Consider the following 24,681-nt stretch of genomic DNA (forward strand, 5'->3'; position numbering starts at 1 on the left):
TTTTTTATGCTAGTTTCAATACTTTTGTTATTTGTGGGTCTTTTCTTAGTTAATGGATTTCTTCTTGATTATGCTTTTTATTGGCTAGATTTCTTAGGCTTTTCTTTATTATTAACTGATAGCTCAGAAAAACACTCTCAGTCCAAATTTTGTCCAAATGAGAGTTCTTTTTATTTAGCTAGCTGGTGACTGCTCCCCTGCAGGACCTGAATTGTCTTTGCCAGGAACAGCGCTGGGTCGAGTTTCATGGGGTTTATAAAGGGGAAAAAAACCCTCATCCTTGAAAATGTAGGTGCAAGCAAGCAAGCAAGCAGGATACAAGGGCTGAAAGAGCAGTTAGCAGAGCGAAAACAGACAAGCACATTTGTGAGCATATGAAGTCCAAAAAAATAATTTTTAACATCTTAGAAAGAGCTTAACATTATTTTCTGTAACACCACATAATTCTATTATCCTACTTATTAATATCTCATAACCTATATTCTATAGTTTATAATCTATAATCTGTATTGATTAATCTCAGACCATAATATTCTTGTGTATAAGGAATGGAAAGTTATTTGAGGTTAATTTTTATATAAATAGTTTTGTTCGCTTCATTTCTGTGGGGGTATCCTTTATAGCCTAGTCCTAAGTTCTGTAGAGTTTTTAAAGTGTAGTCTGGATTCCAGTGGAGGCTATACTTTCAATTGCTTCCTTTTTGGATTACGGTCCTTGGCTATAGTTGGAGGTTCTTGTTAGCCAACAGCTTGGGTAAACATGGAGCTGACTTAATGGCATTTATTTTCTTCTAAGGCACATGGCTCTCATGTCTTCTCTGTATTCAGATTGAACCTTAGTGTTTTCAACAGTTGGCTTATACATTGTATACAGCTTTTCTTTTTTCTTGTGGTTCTGGGGTTTGAACCTAGATCCTTGCACATGGTAGGCAAGCACTCTAGCACTGAGCCATGTCCCAGCCCTTTTCTGCTTGTTTTAAGTGGAGATTTTAGGCTAGTACTAGTTGGTACATAGTCTTTGTGGTGGTTTTGACACCTGGGGATACCTGGTAATAAAATAGGTTAGAAAACATACTTTTCCCCCCCAGTAAAGTAAGTGAACTAATCTTCGCCTACTTCTTGATGACCTACCCACACGAAGATATAAAACATTGTTTAGCAGTCGATAAGGTTTTCCTTATACTCTCACTAGTTGGATGTAACACTGTTCTTCTTTGTGGAATAATTTACCTATTCTTCTCCTCCTCCTCCTCTTTTTCCTTCTCCTCCCCCTTCTCCTTCATTGTCATCGTCGTCTTCTTTTTCTTTTTTGTTTTTTGTATTTCTGGGAATCAAACCCAAGATCTCGTGTATGCTAGGCAAACACTCAACCAAAAAACTATCCCAGCCCATCCTATTCTTGAATTTTGCATAAATGTAATAATATGAGATTATGAAAAATTTCCCCTCTGTTTTTGTCATCATCATCATCATGATAGATACATATATATACATAAATATATGTGTGTATATATATGTATGTATATGTATACATACATATATGTGTGTGTGTGTTTGTGTACACACATACACATTTTTTTGGGGGGGTAATGTGGTCATGCTGGGTTGACTGGGCTGGCCTTGAACTCCTGGAGTCAAGTGATCCTTCTACCTTAACCACCCTAGTAGATGACACTGCAGGCCCTTTGTTCTTCATGCACTATAATAGATTTATTCATGTTGTTGAATGTATTCAGAATTAGCATTTCTCCAAGTAAAAAACTCTGTTGCATAAATATATCATAACTTATTCATCTATATTGTTTAATGTATATTTATATTATTTATTTATCCTTTATTCAGTACTACATTGTCTTAATTAGTATAGTTTTATAGTAAGTCTTGCAATCAGGAGATGTGTCAGTCTGTTTTGTATTGCTTTAATAAAATACCTGAGATACTGAGTACTTTGTTTTTTAAAATTTTTATTGGTATGTTATAATAGTAGGATTTGTTGTTACTATTCATAGATGTATACAATAGAATAATATAATTGGTCATTTTCATTTCCTGACACTGGGTAATCTGACACTGGCTCATGGTTTTGGAGGCTGACAATCCAAGCTCAGGCATCTACATCTAGCAAGGGCCTCATGCTGTACCATAATATAGTGGATGGGATCACATGACAGGAGTGTACAAAAGAAAAAGAACCATGAGAGCTTAACTTACTTTATGATGTCCCATTCTCATGGGAACTAATCAAGTCCCATAAAACCTAATCTACTCCTGTGAGAGAGCATTAATCCCTTCCGAGGATGGTGCTCCCAATGACTTAATCACTTCCCACTAGGTGCCACCTTTTTAAAGGTTCCACCACCTTTCAATATTGTTACATTAGGGACAACCCTTTAGTTCATGAACTCTGGGGGACACACCATATCCAAATTATAGCAAGGTGTAAGACGTTCGATGCAAGGTTTATAATTTTAATGGCAACTTTTAAGTATTTTGGCTTAGTGATAGGTCAGATGGAATATAATAAAATGTATTGTGCAAAATAATGAATAAAAATACCTGCTTAAAGTGTGAAATTATGTTCAACTCATTTGCCTTAATTATAAAAGAAAGGTGAAGAAGTAATCTTATCAAAGGAAGATAAACAATAATATTCAGTGCTCGTGAAATTAAGAGAAAATAGGTACTCTAATATATAGTGGGTAGCAGTGTAAATTAAATCAAGCTTTTTGGAGCACTTTATATTGGTGTACATTAAGATACAAGGGTTTTAATCATAAAAATTTTTATGATAAAATTATAAAAGTAGAGTTATTAAAATGAAGAAATTTATTTTTTTATTTTCCAGAGCAATTTAAAAGTGAAAGATAAAATCTGTATTTACTTTTCTAGTGTAGTTAATAGTAATGAGTTTTCTGACCATTTTTTTCTGAAAGGAGCCAAACTTTATGGTTATAATGGGGGTTAAATATTAAATACTTTAAGGTTATAATGGGGATTAAATATTAAATACTAATAATTCATGGGCTCTTGCTCAAGGAATTTGTTGTTTAATGAATGGAAAAGTCTTTGGAGATTGACATAAGACAATTTGCAAGAGATATGAATGAAAATATAAAGTATTCCTATGTGTACTATACAAAGGATGAATCCTGTGAAAAATTAATCAAGGGAAATACCAACAATTGGCATAGTTATTGTTGTAGACTTAAATGGAGTAAATATATTTTAATTAGATTCTATAGATAGAATTGTATTGATTGGGTAATGAACATATTAGTTGAATTACACAGTGAAAAAGAAAGATATAAAGGTAAATGAAAAGAAAGGCGAGGAAATAAAAATAATTTCATCTGTTAATTCCCTTAAGCTTTCTCCAGCATATCCTATGTGTCTGATATTTATAATTCAAAGGTGATTTCAAATGAAATCATTTTATTGCTGGATATAGATAAGTGGGGAGTTAAATGTAAATGACTTATGCTTCAATGTGTTTAATGTGTGGCTGATTGCTTTCTTTTGTCTTTTTTTCTATTGATGAATGGTGCGGCTTCTGTGTGGCTGATATTACAAATTCTATTTTGGAAGCAAAACTAAATAATGATTATGAAATGAATAAATAGGTGAAATTGCATATTTTCTATGCATAAATATCACTTAATGAACTATTTTCTCAAAGATGACTTTTAATCTTTGGGAATAACAGAATAAAATGACTTAAACTATGGCTTTCAGTAGAAACTTAAGATAGTTTTAAGTATGTAGGGGAAAATATTAGTTTATTAGGTGATTGAGTAATAGAGGACTATATTTCCTTTTAATTTTATTTTTTTAATCTTAAAAGAATAAATGATATAACTTTGTTATGTTAAAGTGGACTATATTTATTTAGCCACAAAAATATATATACTCAGTGGCCAGGATGTACTTGGAACATCCCGGGCTAAGAAAAAATATTATGGACAAAACATACCTACTAATAGATGGGTTGAATTGTTGTTCAAAAATATTTTCTGGATCCTCTAAAAGCCTCCTGGACTATTATTTGGTCTGTTGTCCTAGTTATCACCATTTTGTCTTAGTCAGAGGTTTCCCTGTCAGGTCCCTTTGCACAGCCTGTTGATTGACTTTTGGGTTGTATTTCTATCTACAGTCCAGTTACTTGTGGTTGCAGGTGTATAGTCCATGATATATTTACCTCAGTTGGATTACATATAGGCTGGACAGGTTTCTTATTCTCCCTTGAGGTCAGCAAATCTCATGTATTAGGGACCCTGGTTTTTTCAGCATAAGCAGCTTATTTTCAAATGAAAGTTAATGTTTTAAGGGGCTGGGGATGGCTCAAGCGGTAGTGCGCTCTCCTGGCATGCGTGCGGCCTGGGTTCGATCCTCAGCACCACATACAAACAAAGTTATTATGTCCGCCAAAAACTAAAAAATAAATATTAAAAAATTCTCTCTCTCTCTCTCTCTCAAAAAAAAAAAAAAAGAAAGTTAATGTTTTAATTTTTAGTCTACAAATAGAGTCATCACTGTTTACCAACCCAGTCCATAGAAGTTGACTTTTTTTATTCTTTCATAGAAGTTGACTTTCATGAGTAACTTATAGCATAAGTAGTAAAAAAATCAACACATTAGAAATTTTAATAGTAATTTAAGCATAGCAAGCCTCTTATGTCAAATAAATTTTGGTATGCAAACATTCACAAATGATGAAATGGTATTGCATGATATTTTTTTAAAACAAACAGAAAACCAAAAAGGTGATCCAAGTTGTTGTTTCATAATATTACATGAAAAAGTCCTTTCAGTTGACTAACTGGATAAAATACCATATTTATTTTTTCTTTAGAAATACATTGTATACTTATTAATTCTTAACTCATTATTTTCTTTTAGGATATTACCATTAGTCAGAAATGTCATGTCACTTTAAACAACACTGGTAGTCTACAGTGCTGTTTTGGCATCCATCTTTTGATGTTTCTAATCATTGTGAAATCTTTTTTTTTTTTTTTGTCAGTTTTCTTCTCTTTTCTATTGTGGGTAGAAAATGAAAACTATGGAATTAGTATAATCAATGAAATTAAAATGCAGACTACAAAGGTTCTGTCCTAGCTTAAAAAAATACTTTCTTGAAAGATACAACGTATTGGGCAACATAATATAAAAGCTGGGTGATGAATTATTTCACTATGAGATTAGCCTTGTAGGTCAGAGGTCAGCAAATCTCATTTGCTACCTACCATGCTGTATTGGAGTGTGGCCATGTTTGGTCATTTTTGTGTGGTTGCTTTTGTGCCACTATAGCAGAGTTGAAGAATGGTAGGTATAGTGTGGCCCACAGCCTAAAATATTTGTCAGCTGCCTTCAAGAGAAAGTTTGCCAATCTCTTCTAGGTGATTCCTCAATTTTCCTTTTTCTTTTAAATATTTTTTATTTTAGTCTTTTAAAATATTTTTAGCATGGTGGAGAATAATCAATGAATGATGGTGAGTACTGATGAAATAATAACACCTAAGGGTATTTAAAGAAACATTCTTAGACAAAGGAAAGATAATACAAGATCCTATCTTACCAATGTAATCTACATGGAAAATGTGAGATAGAATTTTATTTCATCGCTAAACAATATAGTACATATTCTTTTTAATTGGAAGATCTCTAAAAGAATAAAAGACTTCTAAGAAGGATTAAATCATGAACTATCAACTCTTAAATAGATAAATTTTCTAAGGAAAAAAACCCCTTAAAAACAAAAATCAGGTATACTCTATTGTGAAAGCAAGGGTTAATTTATATAAGTTCATAATTGCTACCTCATATCTTTGAAAAGTTTTCTTTTTTAAAAAAAATGCTTAGTCAAACTAGTTTGGTTATTTATTTTTTCCCAAAAAATTGTTTTTGGGTTTGGGATGTAACTCAGTGGTAGAATGTTTGCCTGGTATGTACCAGGTCTCCATCTGTGTGTCTTTATTACATACACACATTCTCTCTGTCTCTCTCTCTCTCTCTCACACACACACACACACACACACACCTTTTAAAGAAAATTTTTTTGTTTATATATGATAGAATACATTATAATTCTTATTACACATAGAGAGCACAATTTTTCATATCTCTGGTTGTTTACACAGTTATTCACACCAATTCTTGTCTTAATAGCTGTACTTTGGGTAATAATGATCATCACATTCCACCATCATTAATAACCCCATGCTGCCTCCCTTCCCCTCCAACCCCTCTGCCCTATCCAGAGTTCATCTATTCCTCCCATGCTCTCACTCCCTATCCAACTATGAATCAGCCTCCTTATATCAAAGAAAACATTCAGCACTTGTTTTGGGGGGATTGGCTAACTTCACTTAGTGTTTTCTTCTCTAACTCTATCCGTTTACCTTCAAATGCCATGATTTTATTCTCTTTTATTGCTGAGTTATATTCCATTGTGTATATATGCCACATTTTTTTAATCCATTCATCTATTGAAGGGCATCTAGGTTGGTTCCACAGTTGAGCTATTGTGAATTGTGCTGCTATAAACATTGATGTGGCTGTGTCCCTGTAGTGTGCTGTTTGTAAGTCCTTTGGGTATAGACCAAGGAGAGGGATAGCTGGGTTAAAAATGGTGGTTCCATTCCTAAATTTCCAAGAAATCTCTGTACAGCTCTCCATATTGGCTGCACCAACTTGCAGTCCCACCAGCAGTGTATGAGTGTACCTTTTCCCACACATCCTCGCTAACACTTATTGTTGTTTGTATGCATAATAGCTGCCATTCTGACTGAAGTGAGATGAAATATTAGAGTGATTTTGATTTGCATTTCTCTAATTGCTAGTAATTAAACCCAGGAAAATTGTAATTTTAAGAAGAGATTATGAAGCCACAGTATATTTCTATAAATATAAAGTGAGCAGAACCACTAAAATTAACTACAATCCATTTTTTAAAAAGTATCAATACTAAAGGAATCCTCATAAGTTGTTTGTCTTTATTTTTTGAAGGCACGAGGAGCAGATGTTCCAGAGATTCCTGGAGATCTTACTCTTAAGACATGTAGCAATACAGCGAGTATGAAAGTTAAACACGTGAAAAAGTAAGTATAACTTTGGAGTGGGTTCTAAATGCATTCCTATAAATGGAAGTCAGTTCTGTAATTCTGTTAAAGCTTTTATTTAGATTCCTATAAATAAGCTCTTACTATGCATGTGTTAAATTACACTGTTAAGTCTTAAATTGTGACTCAAGAATTAATGGAAATAGGCTTGCAGATTATCTGCTTTTCTAAAAATATATTGTATTTTTGATCTTGAAATGTCATTGTCTATTAGGTTGAATTTGTTTAATAGCAACAATCCAGGCATGCCCTTTTTGGTACCTTTAATTTATGTGGTCATTCATTTAGAAAAGTCAGCTCTGTTCGAGTTATTAGATCACTAGATGTCACGTTTGCCTGATAGATGCCGCTAGTTGGCTGTTCAGTGAAATACCTGAATCTTTCCCATGCATCTTTAAAGAGAGAAACTACTTTTTACTTGGTAAAGGAAGGTTAGGTAGCTAGCTATGCTTCATGTATAAATAGAGGAAAGATCAGGATAAAAATGTTCATTCTGCATTCAGGTCTACTACTCCAGGACTGATGGGCTGTGACAACATTCACAGGTAAAATCCAGTTTTGTACTTGATGTTGTGAATGCTGCTTCTGGTTAGAAGCTGACAGCTCACAGTTAGTTTTCATAATATTCACCTAAAGTAGTTTTTCTGTAGTCACTGACTTGGATCAAGATTAGGAGAGGATAGTGATTTATTTTTAATTTTTCATTTTTGGTTTAGATCTGTGTGCTAAATGTAATATTTTTCGATCGATGTCTCTCTGAGAAGATTTGTATGGATACATATGGCTCATATGCATGTGCTTATTATTTTTGCTTGCATGAACTCTTTAACCTATTGTGTGTTCCCGAGACTTGGTAATTTTGACTCTCCCACTGTCTTATTTCATATTTATTTTCATGTACTTCAGGTTACCCTTCACTAAGGGTCACTTTCCGAAGATGGCTGAATGTGCACATTTCCATTATGAGAATGTTGAATTTGGCAGCATACAGGTATATTTGAAATATTTCTTACATTGTGAATTAGGATAACTGATATAGGTGATACTTTGAAATAGTTTTTCTAATGATGTCTTATTGATTCTGTTCTGTTGACTAATTCTTGATGTCAAGTTGACACAGAATATGAACTGTCACAATAACATGTATCAGTTAAGGAAAATCAATCCTTTCTTCCTTGTTTTTTTTTCTTTGTTTAATCTTGTAGCATGTCCATATGCTCATAGGTTTATGTAGTAATTTTCCATTCTGAAATGGTATAATTTTGCTAATATTATCTTTTCTCTAAATTTTGATATTGGGCAAATTAAAGTATATTCATTGATTTTTTTCATTTTCAAAAGTGCCTCATCTATTCTTAACCTTCATATTTACATGTAATTATAGAATCTAAATCATTGGTATCCATCACGCTAAATACTTTGTTTATTATAAGTCATTGATATCTTAATGTGAAAAATTATGAGAAAATTTAAAAACTAGGCAAATTGTGGTTACTTTAAAAATTATATTTGCTTAGGGGAACAAAAGCCATTCTTTGTCTTATTTTTGTTTTTCAAAATACGCTAATAGGAAAAAACCATGATTTGTACACATTATAGAAAGGTTTGTTTTCACCTTCTGCCAGTTTCCCAAACTCCACCCTCTTTCCAAATGGAAACTTACAAGTAATTACAGTATGCTATTTTTTGTGATTTTATTTCATTAACAAATTAGATGGATTTTGTTTTACAGGATTTATGAAATGCAGGACTATTTCAGATAAATTGACAGTTTAAAAAGGCATTAGAGATTTATAATTTACTACTCAAAAAAGTAGTTTTTTTAATGTGTATATTCTTGAGATGGTTGTTATAATGATAAATGTGTTAAGTTTGGGCTAATTAAGAAAATGCTTATGAATATATTTTTCATTTTTGTGATTTAAATATTTGAGTGTTTTAGTTTATACAGCTCACAATTTATGTAATTTATTTCCTAGTATATTTGCTTTGCTTGTGTTTTTTTAATCTTTACAAGGTTGAATGAGCTCTTTTGGAAGCAATAAACATAGCAAGAAGTTCTAGGGAACATCATTGTGCTTCTTAGGAAATTTGTGACCTTGGGCAAGCAACTTAGCCTTTCTGTGTTTCATTTACTTTTTTTTTTTTTTTTTCTGATGAATGAGGTTGTACTATACAATGTATTTCTAAAATTTTCATTGTTTTATGATTAAAGGATCTGCATTATTGTGTTTATTATGTTGAAATTATGGGAAGAAAATAAACATTCTGAATGGGGTTTGGCTGCCTTCTGAGACTGTATTAAATGCTTATTATTATGGCTCAGTCATCTTAATCTTATGGGGGAGTACATAAGGTATGCTTCCAGTGAACAGATCTGTAATCATTTTTCACTTTTCCCTCTATATTCACTTCTACTTTTAAAAAATTACTACAGTTTCTTGGGCAAAAGACATGAAAGACCTGACACAAACTCAGTTTGTGACCCTCCAAAATGAGACATGTGAGTGAGATATTTCAGGATTGTGTTGACTGAATTGGAGGCTTCTGGAGTATGGGAGTAGTAGTTCACAGGAAACTAGCCCAGCTGCTCCTTGCCACTTCACTTCAGAATCTTCTGTCTTGGCCATACCCTGGCACAAATCTCCTGAGAAATCCACTCTCCAGCCAGTTTTGCCCTGCCATCTGCTCTGTATTTGGAGTTTGGCCTCTTCATACCACATATTCCAATTCTGTTGCCTTCTGCTTCTGGTTGGGTTTAGCCTATGTCAGATTCCATCAAGAAGAAACCACTAGTTTCTATGAACTGAATTGTTTAGTAAAAGAATTGTAAGAACAACCTGGCTTGATTTACATGTTTATATTTCTTTATTTTGGTCGCAATTTTTGCTTTAGCTAACATATGATTTTATATTTTATGGCCTGATTGGATGCCATTTCAGAAAAAGCAAAAACAGTAATACTACACTCCAAACAATTCTATATTTTATCTAGTACAAGTAGTTAAAATAAGGTTCATGTAACAGTTCATATTCTTTACATTTCATACTACAGATAAATCCTAGCATGTTTGATTCCAAACTTATTTGTGGAAATGAATCATTTATCACCCACTTATTTTCCATACAAGATTGGAAATAACATTCTGAGGAGAAAACAAGTAAGAAAACTTCATAATATATGTTTAGAATAGGTCATTATTCTTTTCTTGGGGAGCTTGGTTATATACCAGTAGATTATTCATGCTGTCAGCTGGTCAACTCAGTTGTTGCCTTTTAATATGTCCTAATTCTGGGACATTTTTTTTTCCCCTCGGTGCTGAGGATTCAACTCAGGTCTTTATGCATTCTAGACAAGCACTCTGCCGCTGAGCTAAATCTCCAGCCCTGGGACATTTTTCATTCATAAACTTTGTCTTGGTTTTAACTCTTTATCTTAGGAATTTCTCTTAGACTTACAGATTTCTTCATATTCATAGTTCTTTCTTTTTCTCAGATCATAAAAATTTTCCATTGCAGTTGGCCATCATGCTGTAGTATGACAGAAATGCCAATAACTATTAAATATAAAAATATAGACAAAATAATCTTTAAAATTAAGGGTTTTAGTTATAAAGTAAAAAAATTCTTAATCCTAAATTTTAGAAATTCCAATCAACAATTTTATTTAGACTAAAAGCTAGCATTTCTTATTTAAAAAAATCAGATAGTAAGTATTTGGGGTCAGTACTGTCATTGCTATGCAACATACAAAGAGCATTTTCTTGACCTCCTCTTTGAATTCTTATCTTGTATATCCAGCCAGCATCCTTGCATCTTTCCTTGGTTGCCTAATAAGCATCGCAAACTTAGCATGCCTGGAACAGTGTCCTCCCAGATCTGTTCCTCCTGCTATCCTCCTTCTTTTTACATTGCAACCTTATCCTTTCACCTCATGAGGCTAGCCAAGGAACTTGAGCATTTTTTTTTTTGTCAATCATTATGATTTAAATCTAAAATGTGCCCCAAAAGTTAATTTGTTGAAAGCATGTTCTCCAGTGCAGTGAATTTCAGAGGTGGGGCTTTAAACAATGTTTAGATCATAAGGGCTCTGATCCTGTCAGGCTCTGACTTCATCAGCAGGTTAATCAATGATAGCTGAATAGACTACTGGAAAGTGGGACAGAGGAAGTAGGTCATGGGGGCATGCCCTGGAAGGGTTTATCTTCTCCTTTCCTCTTTCTCTTTCTCTCTGCTTTCTGGCTGCCATGTGCTAATAAGCAGCTTTTCTCTGCCATGCCCTTCTGCTGTGATGTTTCTCCCATGGAGCCAGCCAGTCATGTAGGGACCAAATCCTCTGAAACTGTGAGCCAAAATAAATCTTTTCTCCTGTAAGCTATTTTTGCTAGGTATCATCTCAGTCATAGTGATGAAAAGCTGACTAACACATCAGTCCTCAAATCCAAGCCCTCAGCATATTTTTTTGTCCCTGTCTTTAAGGTATATTCAGGGTCTGATCACGGCTACCTAACTCTTTTCTACTATCATTTTAGAACAAGGTATTTTCATTTTGGAAGGATTGTTTCAATAGCATTCTATAGTTGGTATAGCACCAAGAATGATTCTTTTCAAATGAAAATCAGACCGTGTCACTTTTTCAAAAAGTTATTTTTCATTTTACTCAAAATAAAAGCCAAATTTCTTAAAAATTCCAACCAGGATTTGTAAGAGCCTTACCTTTCCCACTTTATCTCTTCCTCACCCCTCAGGCAGAATCTCCAACTCCCTGGCCTCTTTGCAATTCCTCCATGTGTATACCCTCTCTTCAGGTATTTTGTACTTTATTTTCTTTGCTTGGAAAGCTCCCCTCTGTATAGCCACATGTCTTGCTGCTTCTCTTTTAAAAATATTTGTTCCAGTGCTATCTTTTTAGAGGCACCTTTCCTACTAAAGAACTTCATCACAGGACTCTTCATTTCCTCCCATGCCTTTCTTATACCATTTAGCTTGTTAAATATTTTATTATTTATTCTCTCTCCTCCTCCATCTAGGACAGTGCCACACTTAAAAGTCATTCAGTAAATATTTGTTGAATGAATGAGATGAATGGATGAATAAATTCATATTTAAAAATAGACACAATTGGATTTAAAAATGTTCTTGTATCATTTCATCATTTAAAATTTGCTCTTGTATAATAAGAATATATGTTTCTTGTATTAGGAGTATTTACTATAAAGCACTAATTGTGGGATGATATATTTTCAAAATATATAGCATAATCTATAGATATAGCTCTAGTAATACTATGTATTTAGCTATATCCTTCAAAAAATATGGCTGAAATTCTGTATACAAGCCCTAAAACTTGTTGAAATTATATCTTGTGTATATTTTGTCATTTCAGTAATTTGGAATTACCTTTTTTTTCATACTACCTGGTATTTCATTTTTTATTGTACTAATTTAATCAGTTCCCTGTTGCTAAATATCCCAGGTTTTATTGATATAACTGTATCTATTAAATAAAATCCTGTAAGAGAGTTTCTGGGTTGGAGAGTATGTACATTTAAATTGTTGACATTTGTTGTTAAGGATTTTACTTACTATTACTATTAATCTAGTAGTTCCTGTTATCCACTGGGAATATGTTCTAAGACTCCCAGTGGATGTATGGAAAGTACAGAACTCTGTATATACTGTGTTTTTTCCTATATATTTGTTTAAGTTGTCATCTAGAGATGAGCGGGAATGAGAGAAGGTGGGGAGCATTTAGGGGAAGAAACTGTAAAAACAGTCCCTAACTGGGAATTGACCCAGAAGTACCAGTCTTCTTCCACATTCCAGAAAGAAATCTAACATGGTCTTGTAGATTTATGGGCACAAAGCATGTTCCCAAAGTCATACATATACCCACAAGATTCTCTTATGTTCAGTTGACCATTATTTGACTGCCCACTGGTGGCAAGTAGGCCAGGAAAGGCAAAATGACCCAAGTATGCAGGTGCATGCTCTCAATTTTAACACTGTATAGTCATATGACTTCCCCCAAACAGGCAGCAGGTATACAAAGAATTGTAAGGATTACTAAAACACCTTACTGCTGAAAATTCCCATCCCCCTATATTGACAAAATCAGAAAGCTTAAACATTTTGATGCATTTTGGCCCCTAGCTGATCACCTCATCCTCCTTCAGAGTGAATCTCATTTTCTTTTGCCTTTCCCTCTCCTGATAATAAACTTGCCCTAAATATCGTTTCTGTCTGCCACATGTACTTCTGTACCAGGGTAATGTTTAATCTTGGACATTTGCATTCAAGGGCTGAGAAACAAATCCTAGCACTCCACAGTTGATTCTTAATCTCTGGTAAAACATCTATGCCTATGATAAGGTTTAATGTAGAATTTAGGCACAGTAAGAGATTAATAACAACTAATAGTAGAATATTTAAAATAAAAATAAAACACAATTATAGCAATATGCTGTAATAAAATTACCAGCACCACTACTCTTGTGCTTTGTGGCCATTATAAGGGAAAAAATAAGAATTACTAAAACACAGGCAATGCCATACCATGACAGTTGATCTGATAACTGACAGCTACCAAGTGACTAATGGGTGGGTACCCTATATAGTGTGAATATGCTACACAAAGGAATGATTCACATTATGGGTGGGCAGGACAGCGTGAGATTTCATTTCATTCAGAATTGTTTATATCTGGAATTTTCCAGTTAATATTTTTGGAACTTAGTAGACCATGGGTAAATTTGAAATGAAACTGTGGAAAGTAAAACCTCAGACAAGAGAGGAAGACTACTGTATGCAGTTCAGTGAGATAGTATCTTTCTTTACATTCTTTTCAGTAATATGTGTTGTTCATCTTATTTTTGTCCATATAATATGTGAAATATGACATCTTTTTTTAATTTATATATCTTGGGCTGGGGATGTGGCTCAAGCGGTAGCGCGCTCGCCTGGCATGCGTGTGGCCCGGGTTCGATCCTCAGCGCCACATACCAACAAAGATGTTGTGTCCGCTGAGAACTAAAAAATAAATATTAAAAATTCTCTCTCTCTCTCCTCTCTCACTCTCTCTTTAAAAAAATAAATAATTTATATATCTTTAGTTATGAGTGAAACATCATTTTATGTTTATAGACCATTTGTCTTACTCTTTTTGTTAGTGGCTTGTTACATCCTTTGCTCATTTTTTTTTGTTTAAGTTATCATTATTTTTGCAGTTTTTTCTCTCTTCAGGACTAAATAAACCAACAGACTAAAGGCTTTAAACATATATACTTGTATATCCACATTTAATATATATCAAAGATTATCATTTTCGTATTTATCGGGGAAGCTGGATTGGCCAATATGTGTTAGTCAACAGATCATCCATTTGAAAAAAGCAAAGCATGATTGTGCCTTATAAAGATCTCAAGGTCTCTAACCCCTCATTTTAGAAAGATGGATATTTGAGTGATGAAGGGAACCAGGAAGGGTCACACAGATAAATATAGAAGAGCTGGAATTTGAAAACAAGCAGTCAGTCTCTAAAGTACCCCAAAGCCTGTCTTTTTTTTTAACTTAATACCTGATAATGATTCTCAAGCCTGTGTATATTTTGGGGGGGAGACTGGCAGCACAACAAATGTGTTGAAATCCTATTTCACCTACTCTCCAGTAGTGAACTGGGGCAAATCATCTGACTATCCTGTTGAAAATCTCAGTTCAGGACCTTCTGTGTTAAAATGTGGTGTGAGGTGGTGTTATTATGCTGAGGGGAAATGGTGATGGTAGGTAGTATATTCTCATTATGCCATTTTGACCACTGGGGAGATGGTCAGTCAGTCTTGATCTTGTTTCCTTATCTTCCCGCTGAAAATGCACTGCATTTCTAGACTAGACAGGAATACTAGGTAACAGCTTCTGTTTCTTCTAGCTGAGATTGTGATGAATTGTGATCTCTGAGGTTGTGACATGGTGAAGAGGAAAAAGAATATCATAGCATAGGGAGGAGACAGTTGTTCTTCAATTTCCATGGAGCATGAATAAGTTATCTTTAAAAATTAGTACACATTCCTAAGAATATACCAGGAGCGGCCATCAAGTACATCAACTCTGCACAGCTAACTTAGCTTGTCGAACACTGTTCATGATACAGTTAGAATGTTCATCTCTTGTGTCAGTCCGCAGTTGGTGAAGCACCATTGACAGGTTTTGCAGGGAGACTTTGTTGTTGCACCAATACTTCCTTCAAGGACAGAGTCCCTAAGGTTCCTGTTTTTGTCTCTGTTGTGAGTTTAATATGTATATATCAGTTCAACTAAGGGGAAGGGTGCTTAACTTTTTAATGGCTTTTGAGATTTTTTTTTTTTTGGTGCTGGGGATTGAACTCAGGATCTTGTACATGCAAGGCAAGCACACTACCAGCTGAACTATATCCCCAGCTCTTGTTTTGAGAATTTCTAAAGATTTAAGCTCTTCCCCTAGTTTGGGGCTGGAACAAAATTAAACTTGTTTTGGGGAGAAAATTAGTACAAATAAAAGAATTGCTCTTGTTATGGAGAATAGATTGTTACAATCTGTTGTTAGATCTTTATATCCCTTAAACACATTCTCCTATGATATGTGCATTAGAAATAAATTTCTTTTTTTACTAAGATTTTTAATTGTTGCATCTGTCTAGTGATACTGATCTATACGCTGTATTTGTCTACTAACCTGAGTTTAGAGTTTTCACTGCGTCTTCCTTTCCTTTCCTTTCCTTTCCTTTCCTTTCCTTTCCTTTCCTTTCCTGTCCTGTCCTGTCCTGTCCTGTCCTGTCCTGTCCTGTCTTTTCTTTTCTTCTTTAAACAAAAATTCTGGAATAGTCTGTAAAAATTGTAATTACCTGTTCTTTGAAGGTTTAGTAGAATTTTTCTGTTAAACCCTTTGGGGCCTGATTCTTAATTGGGAATTTAATCTTTACCATTTCAGCTTATGATTTGATCATTGGTTTAGTTGGGCTCTGTCTTGTCTCCTTAGGTCAATTTTTATTATTTATATTATATCTTCAAATTTGTGAAGAAGCAAGCATCAAGCTTTCTTATGTCAAAATGTAGCTATTCATCCTACTCTTATTTTCCATGACTAATTTTTGAAGATTAATATTTATTATGAACTAAATATCACATATAAATGCATATAATTTTGTACTCTGTTCTATTATACTGATTTGTCAGCCCCTAACCCGTTATATGGTTTTGATACATAGAGCTTAACAAACTTAATAGGAGTAACTCACTACCCTTAAACAATTTAAATTTTCTTCTTCTTCTTCTTTTTTTTTTAGCTTATTTACTTATACTCATGTAAGTTTTTTTTCCAAGTTCTAAATAAAGAGATAGAAGAGGAAGACCGAGAGAAGTACAGAAATTTGTGATGGTACTTTCATTTAAACATTGCATTTATATGTGAATTTAAATGAATCGACATCACAATTTCAATGTAAGCACAAAATACCATACTCTAGTTACTAAAATTTTGTTCTTTATCTCAATAAAATTTTAATTTTTATAAAAAAAGATTATCTCTTCAGTGTTGCTTTTTCAGGTTTAAGGGTTATAAGTTATGCAAAATATATTCTTAAAATTAAATCTTCTTCTTCTTCTCCTTCTCCTTCTCCTCCTTCTCCTTCTCCTTCTCCTTCTCTCTTGTATCAGGGGTTAAACAGAGGGGACACTTAACCACTGAGCCATATCTCTAGCCTTTAAATTTTTTTTTTTAATTTTGAGACAGGGTCTCACTAAGTTGCTAGGGCTTCCCTGGATCTCGTGATTCTCCTGCCTCAGCCTCCTGAACTGCTGGGATTATAGGTGTGCACCATTGAGCCCAGCTGTATTTGTTCTTTATTGAACTTCTTCCTGGTATAGTGTTTTTATTATCCAGAAAATAGAGATTTATTCACATATTATAAAATGCTTTTCAATAAGAAAGGGGAAAACAACAATAGCAGCAGAGAAAAAAGCAAAAAACCCAACACCTGTTGTAACACACAAAGAAATGGCCAGTTTATTCGGCGGCTTCATCTTTGCAGCCTTAATCTCTTCTTGCTGTGTTTTATGTTGTACTGCCATCTAGTGTGTAGAATGGTATAATGAAGATGTTTTATTTACATTTACTTTATCCCCTGGTTGGTTATCTAAAGCCATCAATTAATGTCTTTCTTTTTATCCAGTTTCATATAAAGCAGTAAGTTAAGTTAATCAGAATGTAATAACTCTACTTTTGATAGAAATAAGGCAAATGAAAAGCATCAATTTAATACCTGCATCATATTTAAATAAAGCAATCGGAATTATTAAAAAAATAAATTATAAGCCAGAACTTACTGAATGCTTTCTGTGAGCCAGGCATTAGAGTAAATACTGTTTTTGTACATTGTCTCAACAACAGTTTCAGGTAAAGAAATTGAGGTAAAAAGTGTTTAAGAACTTCCTCTAGGTGGAAGCTGGTGTGTGGTGGGCCTGTGTTTGAATCTGGGCAATCTGATCCTAGAGCCACTTATAAATGTGCTTTTGTAGTGCTACAAAATAAATGGACAGAATTATTATTTTAACAAGAAGGACTAAACCTTAGTTTTGAAATATCCTGTATCTTTAAATGTAATTGAAAGTTAAAAATTATAATGTATACATAATATTGCATTGTAACCTGTGTCATTTTAAGTAAATTCTGTAACACCTCTCTGGTCCTCAGTTTTCTCATTTGTCATATAGGAATTAATAGAGCTATTCCAGTTGTGTTACAGAGTACTGTGAGAATCAAGTTGTATAACTAAAAAATAAACCATATTTATTAATACATTTAAAAATATTTAGAGAAATGAAGAAATTCTGAGGTAGTACTTTAGTAAAGTCAAATCATCATCTGCCCATTGTGGAAAGTCACACTTGACCTGGTAACCTGAGGGTAATGTCAGGATTGAGCAGTGGAGATGTCTTCTCTCAGTGAAGCTTTCCACCAAAAATAAAAATGAGTTAATGAATGAAAAGGTTATTTCCCTTCATTTGTTAGTTTGCTGGGTATGGTGGCAACCATCTGTAATCCCAGCTACATGGAAAGTTGAGGCAGGAGGATTGCCAATTCAAGACAAGCCTGGGCAATTTAGCAAGACCCTTCCCAAAATAAAAATTTATTCTTATTCAGTGGCAAAAAGCCCCTGGGTTCAATCCCCAGTACTTTGGGGTGGGAGAGGAGGATAAGATAATTGCAGCAAGATAATATGTACTATTTAGATTTTTTAACTAATAACTAACATTATTAGTTAAAAATATAAATAGTACATATTATGTGTACAGCTATTTGAAACAAAAACCATGCTAATATTTCATTATTCTCACTCTGAACAAAAAGTTTAGTTTTCCTCAAAATCCAAAGAAAAAATTTCAGCTGTAATTTTTCTTTACATTCTGTAGTGATCCTCCTTCTCCTGCTGGGAAATCTTTGTCATTTGCAGAAAGGACTTGTAATAAAAAGTTCAGGTTGTAAATTATCAGTGTTGCTGTCATCTAAGTCTGGATTTTTAACTGTGTTTCATTTGAGATTCAGTTCGGGAGTTAGGGGTGTAAAAGTAGTTGAACTATGAAAAAAATTTACCTACAGTGGAGTCACAATTACACATACAGATCACTTATAGAAATATAACTGAATAGCCTTGAAAAATAGTGTTATTATGCCTGAAACTGAAGAATCTGAACTGTTACCCTATTATAAGCTAGCAAATTGTCTTGCTGCAGTTATAGACAGATGCAACCCCCATTTTGATTCCTTCCAACAGAAACAATGGTCAGGGATCAGGCCTTTTATGTACTCATAGAGGAACTCATGTTGATATCTAGGTCCCAGATCTCCATGGAGTGATGTGGTGAGGCCAACATATAACCTGTATGTATGGTAGAATTTTGTACCACAAGAGAGAATTCTGCAATTATGAAACTTTGGAGCTTATTTAGGATAGCTGAACCTTCTGCCCAGTCTTCTTTCCCAAGATGAAGAGAGGGAAATTTGTTCTGGAATGTGTATAGATAGTTTCTAGAGAAAAGAAATAAAGGTCTCTTTTCACACATACCTTAGAATATAAACATATGGCTTGGGAGAGAGATTGAAGACTTTATATCTCTGTGGAAGACTCCCTTAGGTTGCTATTCAATCATCCTTTAACCCATATGCCAGTGACTGCTGAGAACCCTGAAATGCAGAATTGTGAAGATATTCATGAAGCACTGTTTCCTGACAAGTATATGCTCTGGTGTGAGCATCAGTAAGATGATAGATGTGATTCTGCTATTGTGTCAGATAATCTCATTTTCTATGTATTCTTGATACTGTGGGTACCACACTGAGTTGAAGGTGTTTCTAGTGTTTAAAGATGAGCAGATCAGACACTTCATCTGGTGCTCAGTTGAGGAACACTATTCTGTTTCAGTTCTGGAAGGAAAACTAACCGTTGAGTTTATTAAAATGCTCACATCCAATCCTTAACAGTCTGTGAGCCTGTCTACTCAGGACACTGAGGCAGGAGGATCACAGATTCAAGCTCAGCCTGAGCAACTTAGTGAGACCCTGTCTCAAAATAAAAAGGCTGGGGATGTACCTCAGTAATGGAATGTTTTTAATGTCTAAAATGTTTGAAGTCCTTGGTTCAATTACCAGTATATAAACAAACAAACAAAAAATCACCACATAAAACAAAGTATGCTTGAGGGAATGAGATTCAATCCTTCTGTCCGTTCTATCATGTTAGGATATAGCACACAGTACTTTCACCTTGAACTTGCCAGTCTACAGAACTGGGAGAAGTAAATTTCTGTTAATGAATTATCCAGTCTAAGGTATTTTGTTACAGCAGACTGAAGGGACTCCAGTCATCTGGGAATGCCTCCATTTTTCCCTCTATGGGAAGGATACTTTTTCTGGTACTAGGATTCTTGGCTTCCATGTTTTGTCCTTTATCATTTTGAATATATCAACCTACTGTGTTTTGTATACCAGAGTTTTTAATGAGAAATCTGATGAGGACCTTATGGGGAAATTATGATGAACCCTTCCTCTCTTTCAACCTCCAAAGTGTTAATACATGCTCTACAGTGTCTTACGGAACAGAGAATTTTGTTATAGTATCACACTGTGTGTGATGTGCTGCCATCCTTTGACATCAATTATTTGGAGTTGGAGAAAGGAATTGAATAACTTGAGCATATAGATATGATGAGGTCTTTCAAAGCCAAATATTGTAGATTTTTAGACTTGAAAATTCCCTTGAAATTTTAATTCAAATTTCTAAACAAGTAAATATCAGTCTCCATACCCAATGAAGCAAAAAGCTTTAGGAGTTCTGTCTTATTCTTAAAGTTGAAAAGGTCTAGGAGCTCTACAAGGGAGATGACCACTGGGTGTTATTAGCTGAGCTATTTCTTGTTTTGACCTCAGAAGGAGCCATTTTGAAGGAATTTCAAACACTGGATGATATATATCAGGGTGGCTGCAGCTGGGTTTTTGTCTTTAAGTATAGAAAGCTCTTGGTGGTGACCTGTTGGACTCTCAGATAGGGTGTTTGGTGGTTGGCAGTTGGTGGTTGTGGTCTTTGAATATTGGTTTTTTTCTTTTTTTAAAATCTTGTTTTAGTTTTTATTTTTGGTTTATTGGTTTGGTTATTTATTTATTTTTTTAAAAGTTATCATCCATAGTTGGTGTTCCTGCTTAGGATGTATAGCAAGAGTAGTCAGATTACTGTAGTGTTGCAGGGACCTAGCTCCTCTGATGAGATGGCCTTCATGGACCATTATGAGGTCCTGAGGACCACTGGGGATGATGGGTTGGCCTGGTGAAACTAGCCTGTCATCTCCTCACTGAGGCTGAAGTGCATGGTGAAAGTCCTGTCAAAGGTAGCAGGGAACTTCCTTGTCCTCATCAAACTAGATATAATAATGAACCTGAGCCATCCAGATGTGATCCAGCTGTTACAGATTATTGAAACTCTTGAAAATATCTATGTCATGATGCAGCATGCAGGTGGAGAACAGCTATTTCACATCTCACATGGTGGCATGCAGGAGGAGGAAAACTGGAGATTGTTCAGGCAGATCACATGTGTTGTGTGCTGCTCCCTCCGGAAGATCATCATGTATTGAGACCTGAAAACTAGAGAACATCATGGTAGATGCCAGAAGCAACATCAAACTCATTGACTTTGGCCTAAACATCTGGTTCACCCCTGGGAAGAAGATGAACAGGTTCTGGGGCAGTCTTCTGGACTTGGCCCCCAAAATCATGTGGCAGAAAGTATATAAGGGACCCCTGTGGAAACTGGAAGGATCCTTAGGATACACAGGCTTCATCTGAAACATGCAGCCTGTCCCCTGGCTTATCTGGTGCTAGAGTATCAGGTATGTAGCCATTGCTACAACAAACTTTCTGTTGACCAGAGACACCCAGGTATGGGTCATAATCCAGGTCAAACAGGATTGTCATTATTGTGGGGTCTAGGTGTTTGGAGTTGATCACTATAATGATAAGGTGAATAACACTCACACTGACTCAGCCACAAATCCATAATGATTTCCTCTACTGTGAACTTCTCTATGGTGTCCATGGTCAGTATTTCCCTGATGAGTCTTTGTGCTTTAGTGATAACATGGTGAGGAATGTTGTACTTTGTAAACGTGATCCCCTTCACTACCTCCTTAGTTGTGGTCCCCATAAATGAGTGGCTCCCTGTCAACATAAAATACAGAATGACATCCAGGCTCCAGATGTCTACTGAAATGAAAGGAAATAGGCATGACACAATAAATTTGCAATCATTATAGAACTATAATACAGATGAATGAAAAATAAAAACTTCCTGTGTCCCTTTGAATTATCTTGATTAGAGGGTGGGGTGGTGTATTTTTACTATGCTCTACTGATTTTCATTTTCCACGTAGAGAAAGACTTTTAAGCACATTTGAAGTCTTGCTGAACAGAATTGTGTTTTTAAAATGTTAGTTTTGATTGGTTTCCACGGCGATAGAAAAGTAAAGTCAATACATGGAACATAGCTCCAAAGATAAGATTTGGAAGGAATTAAGAATGTGGTTGTAAAAGTCCTGTTTGCTATTCTTAATAGAAAAAGAACTGAGATATTAAGTTGAAGGAAGTGACAGTTGTTACTTCAGTCATTGAGTTCATAGCATAAATTTCTACAGGCAAGCGTATCTCAGTCTTTCATCATTTATATTCTTGTCACATGTGATTCAGGTACTGCACAAAGCATATCAATGTAAAGATTTGTATATAGGGTCAACACATTGTATTTCATGATTTCTTGGGTTGGCTCAGATCAGATGGGCAGTTTGCCATTGATCTCTTTTGGGTTCTCTCATGTAATCATAATCTCCTGGGTTTGTAGTTGTGCATATGGTGCTTCACTGGTCCTCTCAGTGGTCCTTTTTTTTTTTTTCCACATGTCATTTCATCCTTCAAAGTCCTTCTACAAGCTCTCTCTCCAGTAGGACAAGATAGACCTTTTATGTTGAGGCTTAATGCCTTAAGTAACCAGCCAGGCATGATGGTGCCTGCCTATAATCCCAGTGACGTGGGAGGCTGAGGCAGGAAGATCACAAGTTTGTGAGAGGCCCTACGTAACTTAATAAGATCTTGTCTCAAAATAAAAATGGAAAGGGCTAGGGAGGTGGCTCAGTGGTAAAGTGCCTCTGGAGTCAATCCCCAGTGTAAAAAAAAGTAAATAACTGGGAGCTGTTAAACCTTTTAGTGACTAATTTTGGAAGCCCCAGAACTTGGTTTCTTCACAGTAATGTTTTCTCCTATGATATTGGTTCAAATATTCATAAGCATACCATGGATTGAAAAGGTGGGGGCCTAAGTTCTTTTTTGGGGGGTTGGGGTATACTGGGGATTGAACTTGGGGGCACTCGACCACTGAGGCACATCCCACATCCCTAGCCCTGTTTTGTATTTTATTTAGAGACAGGGTCTTGCTGAGTTGCTAAATGCCTTGCTTATCTGCTGAGGCTGGCTTTGAACTTGAGATCCTCCTGCCTCTTAGCCTCCTGAGCTGCTGGGATTACCGGCTTCCACCACATGCCCAGCTAGTGCCTAAGTTCTGACTTCAGAAAAAAGATTGTGGTTATTTTTGGCCAAATGAAATATTAGTCAAATAAAAATATTGGTATATTCCTTTTTCATATAAATTTTAGATTCACATGCAGAAATTCTGTTGGGGGGAGGAGGAAGCTTTTGAAATTTTTATAGGAATTGCATTTAATTTATAATTAATTTATAGATGAGGGATAATTACTGCTTTTACCATACTGAGTTTTCAAATCCATCTGCATTTAGTTACATTTTCTTTCATATCTTTCAGTAATGTTTGGTAATTTCCTTTGATATTCTGCATACTTTTTATTTAGTTTTTTTTTTAGGTATCATGTTTTTTATCACTAATTTAAATGTAATATTTTTTCAGTTGCATTTTAAAATTAGATTTTACTGGTAATAGGAATGCTATTTTACGTTTAAGAATTTATTTTAAAAATAGCTTTATTGAGTTTAATTCATATACCATAAAATTGATCTATTTAAAGTATAAAATTTACTGGCTTTTAGTATTCTCAGTGTTTTGTAACCATCACCAAAGTTTAATTTTAGAGCATTTCCTCACTTCAGAAATAAAACTGTACCATTAGCAGTCATACTTCATTCTTCTGTTGACTCTGTCCTTTTTTCCTCCAGCCCTAGGCAGCCACTAATCTACTTTCAGTCTCTATGGCTTTGTGTATTCTGGAAATTTCCTATAAATGAAATCTTACAGTGTGTATACTTTTGTGACGGGCTTCTCTTACTGAGCATAATGTTTTCAGAGTTTATCTACCTTACAGTATGTGTCAGTACTTCATTGCTTTTTTTTATCATGGAATGATGTTATATTATATGGATATGTAGTACATATTATACATTTAAAATTTAACATTTCCGAGAGACTTCTAATTTAGGGAAGATGAAGATGAAGTACAAGTGAATAGAGAGCACTAAAACAAAGCCTCACATATATAGTCAATTGAATTTCAGTGAGGTTGTCAGCACCCTTCTGAAGAAGACAAGTGTTTCAACAAATGGTAGTGGGAAAACTTTGTATTCACACATGCAGAAGAATGAAGTTTGAGTTTAACTTTACATCATGAGCAAAAATTAAAATGTATCTAGAACATAAATGTAAGAACTAGAACTATAAAATTTAGAAGAAAGTGTAGAGTCAGATCTTTATGATGTTGGGTTCAGCAATGACTTCTTAGGTGGAACATCAAAAACAAAGGCAACAAAAGAAAAAATAAATTGGAATTATAACATCTTCTGAGTTAAAGTCTGTTTTATCTGATATTAGCATAACCACTCTGATCTCTTTGGTTTTTCTTTACATGGAATATATTTTTCCATCTTTTCACTTTTAATGTATTTATATCTTTGGATCTTAAGTGACTCTTGCACACAGTGTCCAGTTGAAATGTTTATTTTTAATCCTTTTTCTGTTCTTTGCTGTAT

General features: G+C 34.6%; 1 protein-coding gene across 4 annotated transcripts in view; it reads left to right on the plus strand.

Moving 5' to 3' along the window:
• ARHGAP32 (Rho GTPase activating protein 32) overlaps positions 1–24,681 on the plus strand; it is a 283,976-nt gene that overhangs the window by 145,363 nt on the left and 113,932 nt on the right. For 3 of the 4 annotated variants that reach the window (XM_081280998.1, XM_081280999.1, XM_081281000.1), the window contains exons 3-5: positions 7,005–7,096; positions 7,621–7,662; positions 8,024–8,108. In XM_081280998.1, coding sequence (XP_081137124.1) covers positions 7,005–7,096; positions 7,621–7,662; positions 8,024–8,108 — 219 coding nt within the window. The remainder of the gene's footprint in view (positions 1–7,004; positions 7,097–7,620; positions 7,663–8,023; positions 8,109–24,681) is intronic. The other variant, XM_081281001.1, reaches the window with a different exon arrangement.

This window comes from Spermophilus citellus, assembly GCF_964194105.1.
Source record: "Spermophilus citellus genome assembly, chromosome: 2".
NCBI classification, from domain to species: Eukaryota; Metazoa; Chordata; class Mammalia; order Rodentia; family Sciuridae; genus Spermophilus; species Spermophilus citellus.